The sequence below is a fragment of the Electrona antarctica genome (assembly GCF_951216825.1).
Source record: "Electrona antarctica genome assembly, chromosome: 19".
NCBI classification, from domain to species: domain Eukaryota; kingdom Metazoa; phylum Chordata; class Actinopteri; order Myctophiformes; family Myctophidae; genus Electrona; species Electrona antarctica.
In genome coordinates this window covers 34,357,071-34,380,993 of record NC_136800.1, presented here as the reverse complement: position 1 = coordinate 34,380,993, position 23,923 = coordinate 34,357,071, and the positions used below count along the sequence as shown (strand labels likewise).

General features: G+C 43.3%; 1 protein-coding gene across 4 annotated transcripts; it reads right to left on the bottom strand.

The window, feature by feature from the left end:
- Positions 1–924: 924 nt before the first annotated feature.
- zzz3 (zinc finger, ZZ-type containing 3) lies at positions 925–23,899 on the bottom strand. Of its 4 annotated transcripts, none has more exons than XM_079488690.1 (12): positions 23,755–23,899; positions 17,382–19,128; positions 12,871–13,009; positions 11,831–11,978; positions 11,569–11,681; positions 9,429–9,500; positions 7,072–7,173; positions 6,170–6,265; positions 5,794–5,943; positions 4,666–4,800; positions 3,097–3,197; positions 925–2,693 (listed from the first exon to the last, which is right to left on the bottom strand). In XM_079488690.1, exons 2-12 carry the CDS (start codon positions 19,064–19,066, stop codon positions 2,549–2,551), a joined length of 2,886 nt encoding a protein of 961 aa, XP_079344816.1. In that variant the 5' UTR covers positions 19,067–19,128; positions 23,755–23,899; the 3' UTR covers positions 925–2,548. The 4 variants fall into 4 exon arrangements, with proteins under 4 accessions (XP_079344816.1, XP_079344817.1, XP_079344815.1 ...); XM_079488691.1 differs by having other exon boundaries at positions 23,716–23,847; XM_079488689.1 differs by having other exon boundaries at positions 23,768–23,818.
- Between the last annotated feature and the right edge of the window lie 24 nt (positions 23,900–23,923).

Below are 23,923 nucleotides of genomic sequence, written 5' to 3'. Positions count from 1 at the left end.
ATTCTGTATAGGGGGGTCCCTGGCACCAAATATTTTCAGATGGCCCGCATCCAAATACATATTTGGGGGTCCTTGACATGAAAATGTTGGAGAACCACTGATTTATTAGCCTCAGAGACCACAGGGTTGTTTTCAAAACCGATTTATAGAATCAAAGTTGATGTTGTGGCTCCACCTGGTGGTTGATAAGCCACAACAACGGCACTGCTGGACCTGACAGGAAAGCATTCAGATATTTTTTGTTGATCCATCCATCCACAACCGCTTATCCAGAGTCAGCTCGCAGGGGCAACAGTTCCAGCAGAGAGCTGGAGAGTGGAGACATCCCTCTCCAGAGCAACATTAGTAACTATATTCTGGGAGATCCAGAGGCTTTCCAGGCCAGTTTGGAGATATAATCCCACCATCTGGTCCTTGGTCTGTCCGGGGGTCTCAACTTCAAAAATAAAGAGAGTAGTAGCTGTGTAGATTTAGATTAAAATTGAAACTTAAAAGATCTCAAATATTCTTATAATGAAAGAATTCTTCATTTCACATTTTGAATTCGGAACAAGATCCTGTATGCTTCAAAGACTGAATCACCTTATTGTAAGAAATGAAGTAGCTTTTTCAATAATAACCAGATAAGACTTATTTCACCATGCAATGCAAATCAATTGCGAGCATATTTTGGATACATTTTTGATCTATGGAAAAACTATTGGAACACATCTTGCTAGTATTTGTTAACAACCCAAAATGCAATTGCATTTTTTGTCATTTTGTCAACAAGGAGTGTGGCTTCAAATTGTCTAGAAAATCTGGATGATTTCTAGAGGCAATGCATATTGGTAGGTAGTATCTACCTGAACAAATAAACAGAACTAAGAGCATGCACGTTTGGAACTCAAGGTTCGCCAGAATAACAGTCCAGAAAATACAGGGTGTAGAAACTCTTTTCACATACTTTATTTCCACAGTTCTCCTCTAGCAGTTTTTTTTTTAACATTATTTTTTATTTTATTTTTTACATAAGAACATACTGTTATACACAGAGCAGGGCAAAGGGGGTGAGGGAAGGAGACGAAACGAAAACCATACAAAATGGTGTCTACTCAAGCACAACAAAATTCTATGTGTATAAAATTGCGTGGGTTGTTCCACTGTGTGGAGGTAACGACCACTACCTCAATTCATTCTTATTTATTCATTATTTTTTTAAATAGATTAATAAAAATACAATCTTTTCATGGACTTTTGACCTGGACTGCGAAAATTAAAAATGGATCTAGAGCCATGGAGATTGAGTCAGTTTTTCTGATGTAGTTTGATGATACCACGCAGCAAGGGGGGGGGGGTTGAGAAGAGGCTGTGGCCAAAGGGAGGTGACCCAATGAAAGAAATGGCATAGAGCACCTAGCTCTGGCTACTTTTCACCGTATACTTCTATACTCCACATGATCAACAACAGCACACATTGAAAAGAAAGAAAAACAAAACAGGACAAACAAAAACACCCACGAGACATCCTTCAATGTCTGCTTTCCGTGCTGTAGTGCTTCACTAAAAGGGTTTAGTGGAGAGAGAGAGAGACACAGAGAGAGAGGTTGTTCTGAAAACAAAATAAAGGAAAACAAACAAAGCTGACAGTGTGTTGTTTGTGTGTGAGTGAAAGGTGGTTAGTAGTAGTGAGGGGGTAGAGAGCAGCGTTGCGTGACTGGTAGGCTGGTCCATGTACTTGACATGATGCATGGTCCGTCTACACACAAACAGGGTCTTTAGAATGTCATATGTATCGGCAAAGCTCCTGTAATCGGCGACAAACCGAGTATGAGGAATCGGAGACGCTCGTTTCTGCGTTAAGTTCCGTTGCCCGACACACTCACCCAATTATTTCCTAACAGCCTCGGCTCTCACTGAGGAAGTTTGATTCATAAATACTTGGTTCTACTGACAACTAGCTAAGACATTTTTCACTCTCGCAAAACACAGAGACCACTTACGCACACAGTAACCATCCATGTGTATCTCAGTTGATTAGTTGAGGTCCACTATGACACTGGGCAACCACATGTTACCATTAGGTGGTGCTATACCAGACTGACCGTTAACTCTCCAGTTTCAAAGCAGCACAGGGAGGTATCGGAGGGCAACGGAAGTGGGGTGGGGTCAGGGAGTCACCCTCCTGGAGTCACAGAGCCTGGGAATGTTGGTGTGCCTTCTGTTTATTATTGTTTTGTTTTTTTTAAATAGTGTAGCGTTTTTTAAAGAGTTCCATTGATTAACCTGGCCAAGAAGGACTGGGCCTCAATGTGAGGAACCAACATGGCCGCCCATGTTCAAGCCGAGGTGGCCAGCAGCCAGTAGCCCCCCCCCACCACAAGCAGCACTGTGGTCTGCTCTGAGGTGGCCACACCTGGCCGTCTGCTCGACTGCCTGCCTGTTGGCCAGCCTGCCTGGCAGTGGGGTTAAGCAGGTTAACTTGGACTGGAGTATGGAGCCATGCACAGAGTGGCCTGTGGGATTATGTGGAGAGAACAGCCTGGAGCGAGGGGTGGAGGGGCCCCTGTCATCTGTTGGCAGGGAAGTAGTTGGGGTCCAAATAGTTGTAGCCTGCGCTCTGAGGCAAGCAGTAGTCCCTGTCCAGGAAGGTGTCCGACTGATACACTGGCTCCAAGTGGTGGTCCAACTTGTGGGTCTCGGTCTTAAACAAGCTGTCAGGGTAACAAACAAATCACAGTCGTGTGAAGTGAGGGGCGCAAGATGTATTTATGTTGGCCATGACATCTTACGTCGGTTTTTACTGCCCTAAACAAACATTAAACTTCATAGACTTGGCTGGCAACGATTTACGCCATCAGTGCTCTAAACAAACATTAAAACTCCCATAGACTTGGCTACCATATGACGTAATCTTCAACAGCCATGCATTAGGAGGGGCTAGCGCCCCTCAAAAGGATATTGGATACCTAATAGTGTTATACATGACAGTCTGTATAGTTTTCATTATCATTCAACAACAAATTTACACAACCATTGTTTTAATGTTACATTTGTATTCCTGGGTTGGGTAGCTACAACACATGAACAGAGTAGTTACTTGAGAAGAGTTCTCACCAGTCAGAACAGTTGGAGCAGAAGTCAACCGAGTTGTCCTGGGGACAGTCTTGACAGTGCCACCTCACCCCCTGAATGGGCTCCATGCCACACATGTCACACTACAACAACAGCAATAATTCATTTGATTAGTTGGCTGTCAGTGATTTAGCAAGTTAGTAACTCTTTCCTTGTAAACATCCTTTTTCATGTAATCATTTCGTAGGCTTAGACTTGTGTTACTGAATGTGCTGACACAATTATGTATGTTGTTTTTTCCTCAAAGCAATGCACACAGACAGACACACGTATGCTACTCAAGGGGCAGCCTTGACAAGGCTGTATAGTAGGGAGGCGAGTTGGCGACGTGTTGACTTGATGCAAACTCAGATTCACAAACATCTCTAATAATGTACAATGACAGGATGTGTTTGTTTCTGTGGCGAGCCAGAGAATAGCGCTGCTTTAATTAGGCATACAACCGAATGTCTGTGGTCAAAGAATACAAAAACGCATTATATAAAGAATCCAACTACCCACACACACACACACACACACACACTAGTCCTGCATATTAGCAGCAACTCTCTGACACTGACAGAAAGTGTCAGATACTCGCATTAAGAAACACACCCATTGTTTTCAATGGCTGTAGACAAACTGGAGGCATCAAGTGGGCATGGAAAACCTGCTGATGAGCCTTTCAGAGTTTGGTTCTATTTTTGAGCATCAATGTGGGGCATAAATAGACACAATGTGTATATGGCTGACTAATTAAAACTTGTTGCCTCAAATCGTTACACAGTATCTCTATAGTCATGTGTTCAAGACAGATCTGTCCGATATTTCATATTCCATCCTAATTGGCTAACATTGGCTTTCAAAGTTTGCAGGATTGTGTGTGTCTGTCCGTCCGTCTGTTAACAGCTAATCTCCGGCACCGTTAACCCGGTCGATGCCAAATTTTGCACACACACTCCCTGGATTCCAACGATGAACCTCTGCCCCAATTTTCCAGAACAGCCTGTTATAGCGCCACCAGGAGGCTGACTTTTGTATTACTCCTCCAGATTGCAGCATGCAATTTACGTGAAATCTTTCACATACTTTTCTACTAGGCTGAGGAGGAATATATCCCACCCTTTTCACATTGGCCTGTTATAGCGCCACCAACAGGTGGATTTTTGCAAAACACGTTTTTGGAACAAAATGCCTCAAATCATCCAATTGCCATCCAAGGTGTAAGAAGAAATGGCACCCTTTTCACATTGGCCTATTATAGCGCCACCAGGAGGCACTTTATCTAGTTATCGATAGAATTGATTATTTGCGTTGCAAAATGATTTGATACAATACAAAGTGAAACGATACGATAGTTGGATTGTTGAAATAAATAATTAAATCACACTTGTGTGAAGTGAGGGGCGCTCTTATCATCATGCATCATTTGCTGAAAGGAATACGGACGGAAAAACCCTGCTAGAAATCCGAAAAACGCAGCAGTGTACAGGGACCTTAACAGTTTTGGACATATTTCCACCCGACAGTGACTATATGCATTGTGTATGTAAGGTTACAAGAAGGACGCACCTTGAAGCCCACATGCTGCACCATACTGCTCTCATCCTGGAGCTGCTGGAGCTTCTGCTTCTTTAGTCGCTTCAACTCCAGCAGCTCTTTGTACTCTGGCAAGTGTCTCAGCTCCACAGGCACAGCTTCCTCATCCTGGATACGCGCGTGTGCACGAGGGAGAGAAAACAAGGGGGATCAGTGTTACAGTATACACTTGTAAACACATTCACACATTGTGTAACGGCCTATGTATGCCTGGGGATTCTTTTTAATATGGCTAATCTCCAGATGTTCTATATCCTTTTTAGAGCCTAAGTAACAGGTATCGACCTGTGACAATCCAATGAAACAAGTCTACAGTATAAATCTGGCCTGTTTCTACTGCAGCGCTGTGTGTCAGACTTGAGCCATTAAAAGGAAGGGTGCTGTGTGGAGTGATGATGCCGACATTTGGCTGAGCAGCCAACCCATTTGTCATCCAGTGAACATTCTCTCGGTCAGTCCCGGCAACACATTCTGTGACTCCGTTCCTGTACCTCTGGTGGCCGAGAACATAGCGAACACATTACTGCTTGTGGCAGGTCTATGTTCTCCACAGGACACCACAACACCAGGCTTTCTTTTAAAGGTTACTGGCATCAGAGGAAAAGCCAGCGAGCGCTTGGGTAATGCATAGGGTACTTCTGGCCACTACTTCAAACTTGTAAGTAGTTGGAATTGTATCATTTTAAAGTTTAAAGTAAATCGCTCAAGGTTTTATAGATGGTTTTCACTTCCGGTTCATGGGGTCATGAAATTTCTCGCCTTCAAAACAAAAGCTCAGAATGAAAAGATTGCGGAAGAGGCGAAAGAATGAAGTACTCTAATGCCTTACAAACATTATTAAAAACAAACATGCAAGAAATGTCAGCGTTCAGATAATGGGTCAATAGTATCATGTAGTTCAGAAGGAAGGACAGGTTGACTAAAGAATTAGTATTGCTGTCTGTGTTGTCATGTACATAAACAAAATCAAGAGTTAATTATACCTGACTACAGTGCTCACGTTTAACCTTTACGGTATTGAAGTGCATGTGTGCCGTCTTTAGAACAAACGTTACATTCTAGATTGTTTCTGCAGAGTGGCTACGCTGACTGAGGACTCACCGAGTCGTCAGCGGAGGCGTCCTGGACGCTGCTGTAGTACGCAGCACGCTCTTCCTCCTCGTCCATGTAGACCGGGGGCTCGTAGGACGTCAGGAAGGTTGACGGTCGGTACAGGTGCTTGTTGAGGTGGTGCTGCCGCTTATTGGAGGCCTGGAGAAAGACAGACGCCATCTTATAAACTGTAGGCATGCCATGTGCGATTGTGCGTATTATAGCTTCCTTCCATACGTGATGTTATTTGTTTTAAACAATAACGGTAGGTTTGATAGATTGGTCTCAACGTTTTGCAAGGGGGCAAAAAGCACCAAATCTAAAACCATTACCATTTAGTTTAAATTAGATAAATTAGTGGATTGTGTGAATGAGTAATGGTTACCTTTTTAGTGTACATGCACAGATTGGGAGTCCTTCCGGGTACAGGGATCCCAGCTTTTGTCAGTTTGATGAAGTACTTTTGAACCCTACTGGCAACCTGGAATATTTAAAGAAGTAAGTGTTAAAATGTTCATATTTCTCAAAAGAGAAACTGGCCTCCCTCAGGCTTTGTTTAGATCTAGAATTCTGGAAACATGCAAGGCACAGCTGAACTAACACACTGCTACCAGGCTATTTTTATGCAAGTTAGCATTGTGAAGTTGTTAACACATTTGTATTATGTGGATACCGACAGTGGAGCCAGTTAATGAAATAGATATAGGGATATACAGTTGAACAAGTTTGTCAAGTACACACAATTGTGATTTTCTTTCATCAGTAGTCACAAACTTGTCAACGAGACATAAGTGTAATTAGATATGTCAGTTAGCTCCATACCAAGCATTCAGTGACGTAATCGGACCTAGTATCGTGTAAATATGGCAACCGATCCAACAAAGCTGTATAATGGAAAGCCTTTTCTACATGACAGTTGGCTACCATAAGGTCCGTCTTAACAAAATCATTCTTAAATGCTTTGATTTGACCCAAAGCTGATATAAAAAATTATAAAATAGAAAAGTGGGATGTATTGGTATCTAAGAAAAAAGAACAAAGACATGCACATCCAATCCAAACCTGGGCAGGTGCTGAGCGGCGAATAGGATAAAAATAAATAAGGACACTCGCACACCTAGTGTCCTTAAGGTGACTGTGACGTTTCGAGCACTCTTTCGAACACTCTTCCTCAGACTAAAGGTGAACACAGAGGAACACATCTTGTGCGAGCGTCCTTATGTATTGGAATCAATCTACCCATCCACTTATCCCCCTTCCTCTATGTGTAGCCAGTCAGGGAATCACCTGTTTGGCTGTCCTATTGCCTAGCGCATCAGCAATCTTCTGCCATCTTTTGGACTCCACCTCCTCAGGAGGAAACTTCAGGAGGAGTTGTTCCAGCCTTTTCTGTACAAACGCACAAAGCCCCACATGAAAACTGCAACTACACAATAAAATAACCTCAAACCATTTCTGTCGATCCACATCGTACTGCAATGTTCCTCTGCACTGTATGTAAGTAAGGTCAGGCTGTCCTTGAACTGTATTTTGTTTTTAAATATTTTTTTATTCTATTTATTTTTTTCATTTTTTCAAAAATAAATAAATAAATGAAAAAGGACAAAAAGGACAATATCAGTCACCAGAACCAAGGACAGGCATTTTCAATTAATCTAACATGGTTAACTCATTCCGTGCCACGTGATGCCTCCTGACCAATGTTCCCCCTAAGGTGCGCCCGTGCGCGCGCACGGCCAAATACCCCCGCGCACAACTGAAATCTGTCGCGCACAGACACAGACGCTGGTGTAAAAAAAAAGTTTTTAGAAATTGCCCAGAGTATCACTACAGTAATAATAGGCTACCTATCCCGAGTCGACATTTTACACTTTATTTAGATTACACAGGCGAGGCGACCGCGACAGATAGGTCTCCTCACCTCCTTTTATTACTCTATGATCTCCTCTCCTCCTGCCTGGGACCGAGGCTACTCCTCCTGTGTGTGACTGCGCGCGAGTAGGGACCTTAGAGGTGGAGACGTAACAGCAGCAGCAGCAGCAGCAGCAGTCAGTTTTAATGAAACCCCAAGAACCAGATAAACTGGCGTTGCTTGGACCCGTGCGTTGATGGGACATTTAGATTTAAAAGGCGAACGGATGGAAGTGTGGATAAAAGCACGGCTGTGCGCAACAACAAGAGAGGGGGACTAACGTTAGCTTCTCGTTAGCTGGTTAGCTAACGTTGTTATCACTACAGCACAACAAGCCTCCAGACTGTCCGGTGTGCTTGTGAATGAAACATGTGGAAGCTAACGTCAATCTCTAGCGGTCTAGCCCCATATGGAACCTCTCTGTAATTCTCCAATCTGTTAATACAGCTTGACGACAATCTGAGAAACGAGGAGTTCAAAAACACAAACCAACAAACTTGTGTGTGTGTGTGTGTGTGTCCCAATACATTATTTCCGTTTTCTCATGCCCCCCCATGTAAAGCAATATTGAGTATTCATATAGCCTACCAGTCGTTCTCAACCTGTGGGTCCCCACATGATTTGGGGGTGGGGGGACTCCAGATGACAGTGAAGTGACAATTTAAGGACTTTTAAGACTTTTACAATACCTCAAAGGCAAAAAAATACCATTACTGCATCAAAAGTAGGCTAATCAGCAAACCATGCTATAAAAACTGGTCAAACATTGGCCAGATTATTAAATGATAAAGAAAGAGGCAACAATTGTGAAAATGGCCGATCTACAAGTTCACAACGAGCTTGTAGATCACAATTTTTTTTTTAATCTGTGGAACCATTCTGTTGATTGTCTGGGTGGGGGGTCCCCAGTTCAAATATGATTACTTTGGGGGGTCACAGCCTGAAAAGGTTGAGAACCACTGATATAGACTAACTGAATATTCTTAAAATTGCTAGCCTACCACCTTGATATAAAATAAAAATGTTGTAACTTGCGTAACTTTATGTAACTATACATTGATTCACTCGTATACCAAAATCCATTTGGAAAAAAGAAAAAAAATCCCACCTGTGTGAAGTGAGGGGCGCTCACTTAGCATTATCTAACGTTTGGATAGTTGGTGTCAAGGTGACGTAATGTTTGCTCAGTAGTTGCTGATGTCTGCTCAGGAAGTTTGAGTGTTTGCTCAGACCGAATTTTTTTTAGAGGGAACATTGCTCCTGACGCCTTTCTTTAATGTACCCCGTTGCCACCGACGCCTAAGGATGCCTTTTTTAATATCGATTAATTCGGGTGCTGTGTGCTGTGTCCAGTTTTCCTCCGGTTTTCATTTCCGGAAAAAAAACGAAAGTGAAAAAGCTTTTTAGACCAAAATGAAAGCTTGGTTTGCGTCTGATGTATCCAAACGCTAGTATTTCGCTGATCAAAAGTATGTTTTGGGTATATTAAAATAGAGGGTGAAAAATGGACAGCTAAAATGAATCTAAATACTGAATCAAGCAACTTAAAAACTGTCTGGGGTGTTCACAAAAGCCTGAGTAGACGATAAAATGACTTCTATATAATGATTTCTTCAAATTTTAATATCCGACACGACTTTTATATTTTTATTTTTACATACAACAGGCTGTTAACAATTTAACTACATTCCGATAGAATACAGTTGTACCCTCTACCAGCTTGGTATCATACCTGTTCCTCCACAGTCCACAGCTGGTTGAATGTATCAGTCTTGTTAGTGTGACACAGTCTCCCTCTGATCATCTGGCAAGACACAGAAGACACTTTAAATCAATAGAGATTAAATAGAAACCTCTGTCTGAGGATGTCTCAGTGCTTGCAATGACTGGCACATTGAGGCCATCAAGAATGCCTGCTGTCAGACCTGACAAGACTTTACAATGGGAAGATGATTTTGATTGATAAACCAAATCCCCTGTCAAAATACAGAGAGCAAAACCCAGTCGAATACAAAAGCGGATGACAATGGAGATAGAGGCAAGGAAAATAAATCATCAAAAAGATGTTTGCTTGGTGTTGAGACCTAAGCCGTCTTAACTACTAGACATTTTTGACAGAGGTCCCTATGAGTCTATACTTGGTCCACTCCCCTTTCCCTCCACACAAAATGTTATATAGAGAATAGCTGTGTAGGCTTGAAGATCTGCTATTTTTTGCAGTGTTCACCTCTTTCTTTGACTAAAATAGCAGATCTACAAGCTCACAAGACGTTGCACCTAGACACATTGTGAGCTAAATAGATCTGTTTCTGCAGAATGTTTGCCTATTATGACATGCCCAGAATAGGGATTTTAGAGTTCATGTGGTGAATGAATCTCTAGAATCAAGTGAATTGAAGTGTCAAAGACAACACTACATAACTACAAAGAAGGCTAAGAAAAGAGTGTGACTAAGAAGAGCAGAGTGGGATGTGGGTGGATTGGTTCATGTTTCCATAGATACCAGCTTATACTCGCATGCCCTGCATGCTTAATTACTACTGGCAGGAGTGACTGACACACACACACACACACATATACCAGTAAGACGACCTGAGGACGAGGTCACGTGCACGCACCGGACGGGTGACAGCAGACTGCCGGGCAAGCGCTGGCGCTTTGGCATGGGGGGGTCAAGATCAACATATGGAAGGAATTCAGTACTGGCCATATAGGGTGTACCAAAACTCCTGGAGGGGGCGTCAACATATGTGTCACGTGGTAGCGGCCGCCATACTTGCTGGCTTGTCTGGTTTGTTTACATTGAGCGACTATCCGTGTGTTTGTATACGTTCTTTTTTTAAACTGACCTCACAATGGTGCAGACTTGCTCAGTAAATAAGTGCCACAGCAGGTCGCGTCGAGGAAATGAGCCAGAAAACGGAATTAGATGTTCAGCTTTCCAGCATGGAGACAGCATCAAGGAACCCAGATTGACGAGTTTACAAAAAGACGTAGAATGGCTTGGATCTCGGCTGTACGGTGCACAGGCGCAGATACATAACGTTCCAACAAAGTATCTAAGCACAGCCGTGTTTGTTCACAACATTTTCCTTGTCCTTGTAATGTATTTGGGCCCGACGTTCTTTCTATCCATCCTGGTGTTGGTTCACTATGTTGTCGCCAAGAATGAGCTCAATATTTACAAAAACATACCACCGTCACTCTATTCTGAGTGATGTGGGCTAGAATTTAATGCCCACGAGAGGGCCGTCCCTAGCTTTTCAGACGCCGCCCCCCTCTTGGTGACGTACACGTTTTCACACGCTATAGGGGTGCATACTTAGTTTAGACTAGTCATTGGTTAGACATGGGTTAAGGTTAGGTTTAGGTGTGCTGCCCCGTGGGAGGTTAGGTTTAGGGTGAGGGTTTGAGATAGGTTGTAGTTGTGATGTCACGAGGCGTGACCATATATGGAGGCGTGGCCATATATGGAGACGTGATGTCACAAGGCATGACCATATATGGAGGCGTGATGTCACGAGGCGTATGGAGACTAACTAACTGACGGACAGGAGATGCAGGTTTTCATAGTAAATAACCGTGTGTGTGTCACTCCTGTCAGTAGTAATTAAGCATTCAGGGCAAATACATACATACATACATATATATTTTTTTAGAGGTCTTCGGGTAAGCCTGAGATCCGAAAATATCCAGGATCCAAACCAACCCGGATCCGGTTCCAAATAGGCTTAAAGAGATATTCTTTTTAGCCTATGTGTTGTAAACCAGTATCCCAGGATGAAATCGAGGTAGATGTTCTTTGTGGACAGAGGAAATATTTATAATATAATTGGCTCCTGACATTGTCCGTGTTGGGAACTGAGGGATACCTGAGTTTGCGTGCCATTCTCTGGACAGTCACTAGTGGGCAGAGAAGAGTACATGGTGGAGGACTCGCCTTCCTTCTTGGGCTCCAAAGGGCTTTTTGGTCGATCAGGCAACCCTAATGGGAGAACAAAAGAACATTAGTAGTAGTACTGATGGGAGTAGCAGCAATAGTAGTATAAAAAGGACTTGTTCCACAAAAATAGAATGTAAAAAAATACAAAAAAAATAAATAAATAGATGTTGTAGTGTAGTGTTTATACATGCCCTTGTCAAAGATGAGCTTTAGCCGTCTAGTTTTGCGTTTCTTGTCACAGAACTCTCTCTCAAAGTCTCCCAGTCCAGAGGTGTATTGGTCCCATGCAATGTCAGGAAGCTGGACAACTCGCTGGGGGCATGGCAAATCCAGGCTCTCCTGGGGATTAACAGTGGCAAATTTCATCAAACAGTTGTTCTTGGGACTGTTCTCTTACTGCACTGTTATTGTACTGTTACTGTACTCGTACTGTCCTCACAGCGGAAGACAGGGCTCCAGCGTGCGACTTAACACGGAGTCCGCCAGAACCGTAGTAAGCGCAGAATTACTTCTGTCTGGCAGCCCGCCAGAACTGTAGCCTACGTTTTCTAGGATTTATATTCTTTAATCCATGTTTTGATCGGATCGAATCGTTAGCTGCCGCTCGTTAGCATAACAGTGTAAGTGGGACAGCGGCCGCGGCCATTTTGAAGATGCGCGCGCATCCACTTGCACTCTATGTGCTGCTTTCAATGGCCTGTATCTCCAAATCGGTGCAATGAATGTAGTTTCTGGTGAACACAAGGTTTTTCAACAGCCGACAGCAGGCGCTGTAAAATGGTAAATGGTGCATTTATATAGCGCCTTTATCCAAGGCGCTTTACATAGATTGTGCATTACATTCACCCATTCATACACACACTCATACACCGATTGCAGCGGAAGCCTTGCAAGGTACCAACCAGCACATCGGGAGCAATTTGGGGTTCAGTGTCTTGCCCAAGGACACTTCGACATGTAGACAGGAGGAGTCGGGATTCGAACCGCCGACCCATGGATCATTGGACGACCTGCTCTACCTCCTGAGCCACAGCCGCCCTGTGATACTCGCGGTCAGGTTTTTTCTGCACCGAGCGAGAGAACAACAACCGGTCAAGAAGGATGCAGGAAGGATGAGTGGAAGAAGAAAAAAAGAACATCCTCGAGGTTACGTGGGCTGGTTGGCTGCTCCACGGTAGCCCAGCCCATACCCATAACTGACATGGAGCTTTCAGTATGATTGGAGGCTTACCTGTTTCTGTAGGTGCTCCACAAAACTTATGGGTTCAACAAGAGCCTGTCTCTGTTGCCGCGCAAGGGTCTCCAAGTCCAGGATGGCCTGCGTGCGCTGAGCCTCCAGCACCCCAATGGTCTGCAATAGCCTCTGGTAACTGGCGTGCACACACACACACACACACACAGAAGGTGGCAGAATTAGCCCAGTGCTAGTAGAATTATTTAGTGTGACACTTGCCCGTGCAGCAACACATTAAACCTTTATGTCCTGTGACCATGCATGATTGAATCATGAAAGAGAGAATTTGTAAAAGAAGAAGTGTAAAAAAGAAGAAAAGAATATGATTGATGCCATGATATGACATAAATGCCACCAGCCACAATGGTAGTTAATTATGATTGTGGCATATGAGCTTGTCATTTCTACGACTCACATTGGAAGGTTTTGCAGCTTCCTTGCCAACCTTCCTTTTTTACCCAAAATAACTCACTGGTAATATAATGAAATGGTACATTTTACCATTGTGGCTGCTGAATAAAAGTCCAACTTTTTCAAAACATAGCATCAACCACAAGTCTGATCTATGAGTTTGCACATGTAGTTCATTTCGTTGCCACTATTAATAACCTTCACACGACACTAGGCAGTGTGGTGCTTCAGCTGCAAGACTTCAGCACTGGAGAAATCTGACCTTTTCACGTACATCCCCAGGGGACAAAGGGAGGAACTGCAAACAGCTATGACTATGAATGATGTGTGGTGGTGTTGCAGTGCCAAGCAACAGTTGAGTAATCAACGGGTATGTAACACCATGCTATACGTGATCATAGACTAATTCAGGTGCACATAGCAGGCAGTGCAGATCAATCTCCCTTCGTAGGTCATTAATGAAAATCCATTCACAAGCCAAGGTTCATTCGGTGGCTGCCAGTTTTTTTTCTCTTTTTTTTAAACTCCCATGCGATGAAGCAAAACTATTCGAATCATATTTGTTGACGTAATACCTTTAATTATATTTAGTTAGGATTTAGAATTCATTGTATGTGATGTCCTAGACATTGGACTGTGCATCAGTACAGTATACTGTGATTTGAAATACCAATGCCTTAATATTTATTGCATTCTTAAGTAATTCTGAATCTGATAACGCATCAACAAAGAGAAACCTTGTAATTAATGATTTGCATAATAAATAAACTGTCCTGAGGACAGGCCATGACTAGTCTATGCTGCTGGGTGACTTGGCAGACCACCAAGAGTCCAGGCAACAGGCCTGATTTTCCATTGTCACTTAAATTGTCCAAGGAGCTTGCGCAATTGCACCAAAGGTCCAAGATCAGTGCCAAATGAAAAACTAAGCAGGAAGAATAAAGGTGCAGAGCTGAAGCCGATTCATAAATTATTGAAAGCTTAAACCGGTTTCTCTGGTCCTGTGGACCTAAAGTACAGCCGTTTTCATTCTAGCCACCAAATCAGAGTCCAATTCTGACATGAGACATAAGGGGAACGCAATTTCAAGAGAAATTCCACCCTGGCTCGGGAGTTACTGGTCAAATAAGACAAACGATTGTACAAAACATGCTTTGCTAAAATGCTTTGCTAAAACCTGATCATTCAGCATAACCAAATCTTGGCATGGTAGAAAAAAGGCAATACGACAGTAGCTCACAGAAGTCAATGAAATCCTATTATAAAGTCACTCTCAAAATCGTAACAATTCATCATTAAATGGATGACATAAGGGTACTTGACTAACAAAGTTTGAAAGACCTGGAATCCAGGCACGATCACACATACGCTTCATTCACCTCACAGCCAATTCCAAACAGAGATTTCAGACGTGTCAATTTCATGTTATCTTGGGGGGCTGTGGGCAGTGCTAGCAGAGTACCTGGTGTGCAGTTTTAAAAAAAACCTAGTCAACCACGGCACTTCTTGATTATGCCTGGTCAAAGTTTACCAATGTTGAACTCCACGGTTCACGTGTGTTCGCTTAAAAGCGACCAACGAGCCACAACGGGACACTCCACCCCTTTGCCCCCATAGAACGCAAATGAACATGCACATGTGGGACAGTGGCCTTACAGACAGCATAGTCAAATTAAACACATTATGGGACCACCTGTGGACTAGCATTCAGCATACACAATGCTACAAACATTCCCTGACACTAGGCCATCTAGGGATAGGATATATATATCTATAAAGACACTTTCCTCACCACCAGCAGAGCATTTTAAGCATTCAATAACAACCACTAACCGCTTCCTGTTTGACTAGTGTTGCTATATTGAGGTTCAAAAGGTGATTATAAAATGTATAGTACCAGTGCTCGATTATGGATTGGCTGAGCCACGTTGGAAGCCATTGTAAAATGCACTATAAGCACACACCCATAACTGCATCAGGTATGGAGTATTACTGCACTGCACCAAACAAATGGTTTCATGCGGTCCAATTTTGATTTACAAAAACAGCTTCCAATATTTATCACTATAAAAAATAACCTCTTTTGACGATGTTGCCTTATATTTATGCCCATTGTAGTTAAGCAACACTTTACTGATTTTGAATGCAAAAATATGCATTTGTCATCATTTGGACATTTCCATGTCTTACAAATACATATGGTATTATTTGCCACATTACTTTTATGATCTCATCTAGAAACAATGGAATTTTGTTTCACAATTGTCACAAAGTGTCTCTTTAAGTACAGAACTGGAATATAGAATGGTGTTCGAAATTAAATAACCATTATAATATTCATAAACAAATACCTTTATGTAAAAGCTCTATGACGACCAATTATTAGAATATATAATTATTCAAGTTCAATTTTGAAGCCCTATGCATCACATACAAGCTGTCATAACAAAACTATGCATATATCCCTAATGCCAATAATTCTATTCCATGAAAACATTAGCTTGGCTTACTCCTAAGTGAAGTAATCAGTGCAGCCGTTTTAACATTCAATCTCCAAGGTTACAGGAAAACCTAAATTTGGCATCTCATTTCACACAAACAGCAATAGATTTGAAGGCTTTGCTTGACTGCAAAGAACATCTTATTATGAGGACAAAGTGACAATGTGTATGTACAAACATTCTGCTTGGAATGGCACATTACATCTTACAATAAACCAAATGACTTCATATCCCATTTGTATCAGTAAATGTAATAATTATGATATGCCAATAAAATTCAGACCCATTATGCTGAATATTATACGAATGAAAACAGCTTTCGGGCTTTGTGTATACCGCAATACGAATCATGCTTTAGGCTCATTGGAGACTTATTGAACGGACCTGTTCTTCATTTATGAGTACGAGTGTGATACGATGCCGTTGGACGCCAAAATAGCCAATCTACAAGCACACAACTTGTCGCATGAGGGTGCAGTACTTAGTTTAGAGTAGACAGTACTTAGTTTAGACTAGTCATTTGGTTAGACCATTAGTCCTACAATTACAACCTATCTCAAACCCTCACCCTAACCCTAACCTCCCACGGGCAGCACACCTAAACCTAACCTTAACCCATGTCTAACCAATGACTAGTCTAAACTAAGTATGCAACCCGTCGTGGGATAGTAATATAAAGCAGGCTTTAGAACGCATTTATCATAACACTTTTAACCCAGTTCCAGTCTGAATGCCCTTCCCATCTGTATACCCCAAACACAACAAAACCATGCCAAACTTTACCATTCTAACTTTGCCTAACCTTAACAAGTTAACTAAATATAACCAAAAGTATGTTCCCCTTCCATGATTCAGACCATGAATACATTCATTACAAATCATTGACGCTACCTACCACTAAAACACGAGTCCCAACAAACATTTGATCCTTTTTATCTTATCTAAACTGACTGAGCTGTGAGCTATATCCATTTTGATGAGCACCAAGGTGGCCCTCTGCCCTCAGAACAGACGCAATGGCTCTAGGAGGCAGTGCCATCTACAAGAGGATCTGTCTGTGCATTTGTCCAGGGACAATCTATCAACCAGCATGTAAACTTTGGAGGGAAGAAAAAATGAAATGCTGGACTGATCAGCACCAAATGTCTTGAGCACGCTGCCAATAGGCCAAGAAAGTATCACCATGCATTTGTTTTTCTCTTACATTTCTTTAAATATTTAACGTTTAATTTTAGAATGGAAGTCAAGGGTGGTCATCAGGCTAAAATCTTGCCCAAATATGTTATACATCACAGATATGATATAGATGACGGACGTCGTAGACTGGCCACATTAAGATGAAGCCTTTTTAGAGCCTGTATTGTTAATATTAATATCTAAAAGTCCAAAGACCTTGCTTTAGCATCCAGAGCATCAACCTGGAAATAATTACTCAACTCTTGATACTTGATTAGAAGGGGGGGGGGGGGGCTGCTAATACAATTTGTGGAGAATATAGGTGTATCACAGAATAAATGTATCACTCTGTGTTCAAAGGCAAAGAGCAACAGGATCTCAGAAGGTGGGATGGTGGGGGGATAGGGGGCTTCAACATACTCTTTGTTATGTTTGAGAGCCAGGTGGTCTGACTCAAAGTAATACACGTCTGGCTCCTCCTCCTCCTCTTCCTCTGTGACCTGGCTGCATGCTGCCTGCTTACTGCTCCCCGCCTCCATGAGCTCCACTGTCCCACTGTTCTCACCACCCGCTGGGTCCCCGGGTCCCACCAAGGCCTGCCCCTCACTGGAGGGCCCCGCGCAGTCCATGGGGTTGGGCTCTTCCAGTTTGGGGTACGACGACTCCAGCTCCACCTCCGCCTCTCCCACCACCACTGTGGCTACCTCCTCCGCCACCACCTCGCCCTCTTCCCTCAGAGGCCCGTTGTCTCTGGGAGGTGAGGTGGGTTTCGGGGAGGGGGTTTTACCACTGCAGGCAGCCCTCCGGGGCGAAGTCCGCAGGGTGTATCTGTGTTCGTGGGGCTCTGTGAAAGAAGGGGGTGTGTTGGATGCTGAGGGGTTGCATCCTGGCTCGGTAGGGGAGTGGGTTGCTTCTAGCGGGGGTGTTGTTTCTCCTGAGTTGCTGTTGTTGATTGGGATATTGTTTATGTTGTTAGCAGAGGTGGTGGAGGGGGAGGGGGGGTAGGAGGTAGGCTCAGTGGGTTCCTGCACTGGCGTAAGAGGCTGGCCATTTGTTCCATCCTCCTTCTGCCCACCCTCCCCCTCCTCCTCCGTCACCTGCTCCTCGTGGGCCAGGCACAGGGACCCACCAACAATGTCCACCTCCACCGCCTCCACCTCCTGCTCCTTGGCCACCATAAGCTCAGGGAGAGGCTCTTGGAGAGCAGCCCCAAGTGTGGCACCAGCAGGCGATGCTGGCGACTCCCCTGAGCCGCTGACCTCTGTCTGCCCAGGGACAGAGTTTCTACAAGGCACAATGGGGTCAGGGGATGAGGACGCCCCCACCTGGCTACCATTGAGCAATGAAGGGCTACTGGTGGCAGAAGCAGGATTTGCACAAGGCTCTCCGGTGGGCACACATAGCTGTAGTTCCTCTGCTGTCATCTCTCGGAGTCCATTAGAGGCCTTGTGAGGGTTCGGCGGATCAGCGGCCTTGTTACACTTTATATGACATTCCTCCGTCTTAACCTCCACTGCCAGCTTGGCCTCACCTTCCTCTTTACAGAGGATCGGTGAAGCAGGGGTGGAATTAGCAGTGTTCTGGTCAGCCGAATCCTCCTTGTTTTTATCCTCTGTGGGCTCTGGCACAGACACAGGGCTCTCTGACTTTGCAGGCTGCTGCACGTCCTCCTCGGGTCCCTGAGACTCTCCAGAGCGGGAGCACCGCTTGGCCTTTTTGAGCTGAGGAGAGGCATCCCGTGTCTCCTTCTCACAGTTTTCAGACTTCTCTGGGCCACTGTCCTTTTCCGAGCAGGACACACCTCGCTTCCTGGAGCTGGCCCATTGCTCCCCCTCAGGCGGAGGTGTTTTACAGTCAGCTAACTTCCCTTGCGATGAAGCCTGCTGCTGTGCGTCCTGCTTCAAGTCGTGCTTGGTGTCTTGCTTGGCGTCCTGTTTTGCGTCCTGCTTCTTCTTAGGCGAGCGGGCCCTAGGCAGCGGAGACACAGAGGTCTCCTCTGGCTGGGCAATGCTGCGGTTCCTGAGGGTTCGGCCAAAAAAGTTCTCGTCCAATCCATTGATCCCCACTGATGACCGTGTGACGCGCGAGGAACGGGACGCGGCCATACTACGGCGGGTGCCTACAGTCTCATCCTGGTGCTCTCTCCTCTGCTGCAGAATGTGGGCACCTGGAAAGAAAGAGACATACAGGTCAATAGGCCTTAAACAAAAGTAAAAGTGTCAACCAAATTCAAATGGCTTTATTACAAACATCTTTGTAAGTAACTAAGCAACATGTCCGTACAAAGAAAACAAATTCAAAATTAAGTTTCACTAATATAAGTTGTCCTATTTCATCGGACAAATCTATCCTATGCTGGTTGATCATAAAATCAATTTGGACATTTTGACAGAGCTTTGAGGTTGATTTGCAATTAGAGTACAGGGGAAACTGTTAGCCTATCTTTGTCCTTTGTTCCAGGTTAACTGCAGGTGCGGTGGTCTCAAAAACATAAAGGAAAAACTGGAAGCACCATTAGTCAGACACCCTCCTCAAACTCTAACCAGAAACCTAACCTCACAGGAAGCCAGCCACAGGTGATTATTAACCCACACCCAACTGACTGGCAGTTCATCAATGACAGGTGATTACTTAATAAAAATGAACACCGACAAGATGAAATGCCCTGAAAATACCTTTTCATGTGTTGTGTGTTCACAATTACATACATGAGAAATTCATTATTAATAGCCTAAATCAATATAAGAAATAACTAAACAAGTCTTGTCTTGGACTTTCACACATGTGCTGCAACTACCTCACAATCAAAGACAAATAAGCTGTGTGTGGTCAAATAGAATGGACAACAAAAGTATGTTACCGGTATGACAATGTTAAGCATTCGTTATTACTGGTTAATAATTTCCAGCAAAAACAATACAAACAGCTGGCCTCTCCGTTTATTGGTTCATGGCCTGGCATCTACAGTGAAATAAGTAAATGCAGATTTAAAATTTCTCCTGGCTCACACACAAACAACAAAAGGCCAATGGGCCTACACAGGTTAACAGGTGGTATCCAAATTATCAGAACGTAGACTGTAATGCTATTAGAACACGAATCTGCAATCGTAGGGCCTACATTACATTACATTACATTACATTACAGTCATTTAGCAGACGCTTTTATCCAAAGCGACTTACAATAAGTGTATTCAACATAGGTAGGGAACAAAAACTACTAATCACCAGAAGTCTTTAGTGCATTTTCTGCAAAAACAAGCAACCAAGAGTATACCTAGTGCTAAGGTAAAAGTGCAATATATCAGCTACCTATTTCCTTAAACAGATGAGACAAAATAGCTAAATCAACATTCTACATTCTTGAACCAGCATGTACTCAGGATTGTCGTGATTTAGTCAAACTTCCTGACTTGCTTTCAAGGAAAGCAAAGCTTGCTAAACTGCTTATTGTGCTGCTCAGATTTATTGTGTATGTTTATTTTAACTCTGATCCCGATGTCAACAGATGACAGCATAATATTTACGGTATAGATGACTATACCGTATAAATGTGACAAGAGTGGACAATACTCATCAACATTAAAGACAGTATTATCTCACTGCTGTCCTTCCACAATAATATAAAAGATGCTATATATGCTATACCAATTAGCATAGTGGACTAGTGCCCTTTTACATTCATCCGCAACCTAATCAGTGGACCTATATCTGTCACAAGCTATTTAAAACCTCTCAGGAGCAATCCCTCGATTTTCCTGACATTGTAAAACTACAGCTGCATAAAAACCTGAGCATTGGCCGGCTAGCAGTGAGTACATTTAACATCCCTGTTGTGACCTACGGTAATAGTCACCTGGAACAAGTGCTACCACATGCATAATCTCATTCACAGTTCACACCCCAATAAAGATTCAAGCTGAGAAAGCGAATGTGATTTGACCATGCATAAAATATGAGAGAAAGAAAAACAGAATGAGTAGACAGGGGGGTGGGTTATTCAGAGTGAGCGCTCATCCTCAACATGTCAAAAATAATTAGGCCTGCTCTTTAGTACTTGCATGAGAATGGTCATGGTTACAATTTAGCCATGAAAAGTTAAGAAAAATAACTCCTTGTGAAACATAATTGAACGGTGGTGGTGGTATGGTTTCGCACAACAGGATTTGTAAAAAGACAGATTAACATCATCTCTTTCTCACAACAACTGTCATAGGTGTGTGGGCTTCATTATATTTCAAAATAGCAGGTTGTATGCTCCATATGTGACTTCAGTCCCTATGCTCATTCTGTAGCTCCGAGATGAAGTCACACCGGGAAAGCCTTGTTGCAGAAACGGCACATGGTTTCCACTATGAACGTTGCTTACCCATTTCTGCACATCGTATCCAAAAAGTAAAGGTCCGTACATGAGCTAAACTAATTTTACTTTACAGGCGGACAAGAAAATCCAAGTTACGGGTTGAAACGAGCATTTAAATCACGTATTTAGTCAGCCGCGTCCATGTTTTTCAAGGAAGTTGTGCGTGTGAGTGTCGACTGAACTGAAGTCAGTTGGAAAATCGAATTCCACATTCGACCAGGGGAGGCATTGGGGAGGCGCTAATGCTTTTCAACTTCCTTGAAAAACATGAAACCGGCTGACTAAATACGCAATTTAAACGCTTGTTTCAACCCGTAACTTGGATTTTCTTGTCCGTCTGCAAGTACAATTAGTTTAGCTCATGTACAGACCTTTACTTTTTGGATACGATGTGCAGAAAAGAGTAAGCAACGTTCAGAGTGGAAACCATGCACCGTTTCTGCAACACGGCTGAGACTTTATCTCGGAGCTACAGAATGAGCGTAAGGACTGAAGTCTGAAGGGCTAGTTGTATGCCAATTGCCAGCGATATAGATATGCCAATTATTTATCCAAGTCTGAATCCAAGTTCCTTGCGACAATGCATGCAAATAAATAGCCATCTTTAGAGGATCATTGGCTGCACCGAAAAAAATCTATTCTGTATTTGTACATAGAAAATTAACCCAGACACTAAATCACAATCACCTTGTATAACATTTACTAGTTTGAACACTTGGATCCAACTGTGGTAGCTTTTTTCCATGCAAGGAGGCATTATGCTGAGAGTGGCAGTATGCCACATTTTTAAGCTTTAAAGCCCAAATAAGCAACCATCATTGCATGAGTGAATAAACCCTGCTAGGTGGTGCTGCGTTTTCCAATCAAGCAACTTCCTTTCAGACGCGCGTGTTTAGTAGTGAACTTGTGTTGACTGTTGACACGTGTTGGGCACTGGGCAGAATGGGCACACTATCATGAAGCATGTTTGAGCCAAAAGAGAATAGACCAGGCGCTTATTGTTCCAATGATGTCGGCGTGGGAAAAACAACTTGTGCCCATATATTTGGGACTTCGGGGTCTACTCTATGTTAAGCACCGCAACTGTCATCCAGTGGTTAAGCCCATGAAAGCAACAACATCCAATGGTTTGCTTTGCTGCAAGCAAAGTTACGTCTATAATACGTCGTAGTCTAAAGGACAAGCCACCGTGCACTGGCAGTACGTGTGCTAAATGTTTTAACCAGCCAATAATTCATTGTGGAGATCTTTCCCTTCCACCACTGAATACGTCTCTATGGGGAGATGTAGTTAAACACATTGAATGTGGGCCTAGTGGCAAGACCAGATCCCCGAATTGTGTTACCCGGTGAGAAAGCAGCTGCCCAGAGCCCAGCGACCAAAGTTAAAAACAAACCATACTTTGCAGTCTGACAAATACATGGCGTAGTGTTGTTAATTCACGACACTTTTGTAGCAGGTGTGTCTACTGTAGGGCACTGGAAGAGATAAACACAAGTGCAACATGCCTAGGCTATGCTAACTGTTGGCACGATCACATTGACAACCAACTTCAGGGCGAACATTACTTGACCTAGCTAACGTGCTGCCAGTTAGCGGGCTAACTTTAGCAAACCAGCTAACTGGACTGAATGGCTAGACACAGTTGACCGTTCACGCTGTTGCGTGCGAAATATTTTCCCATTCCCAACGACACAACATTTAGTGCCACAGCCCACAACGATTACAAGGATATAGTTTTGTTTCAGCCATACATTACTAGCTAGCCAAGTTGATTAGCATAGCTGGCTTAGGCTACATTACTGTATAAATAAAAGCTCACAATAGTTGCGCGAGCCTTTCGCCCGACCAAAATGACGCGTTTTCCAAAGAAATAATGCACTTTAAACTGGTAAAAGTGTAGAAGCTAGTCGCGTCGACACTTTTCCATTCGAAAATGCTTGTGTCAAAAGACACGATCCCCCAACGAAGTAATATACGTTCAATTAAACATTCACGTTATTCGTTTGTAGATACTCCTTAAGGAGTGCTATAGCTAGCTGCATAAATACTATTTACGTTACAGTAGCGTTACTGATAAGAAACCAAACAGACGTAATATGGATAATGACAAATGTTATTACTCGCAGGTGTGTTGGTGTGGCTAATGTCTATGCAGTATGCACCACAAGTTAGCATAGTTAGCTTCCAGGGCGCACAACGGAGACGTTAGCTAGTTAGCTGCTACAGCTAACCGCAGGAGGCTAATGTTACCTAGCCGATTGTTCCGCGCACAACTTTGCCGACGGATTTGCGTGCCGCTAATAATGGCGACTGCACACATTTCCGCTACACAAATAGCGTGACGTTTAATCATTGGCTATATTATACACAGTTAACCAAATGTTCTTACTTCAAATTTGCTTTTGAAGCTCGAGAATAACACACATACCTCACTTCCGTACATTTGCTGCACATTCGGCAGCAGCCATGTTTTCAACCCAGTCAACTAGTCGGGTGTGTGTGTGTGTATGTGTGTACACGATATACCCGCGCTCATCAAAACGCAACACTATACTGTACATATTTGTCTCTGCCAAGTGTCTATTGTGTCAGAGACC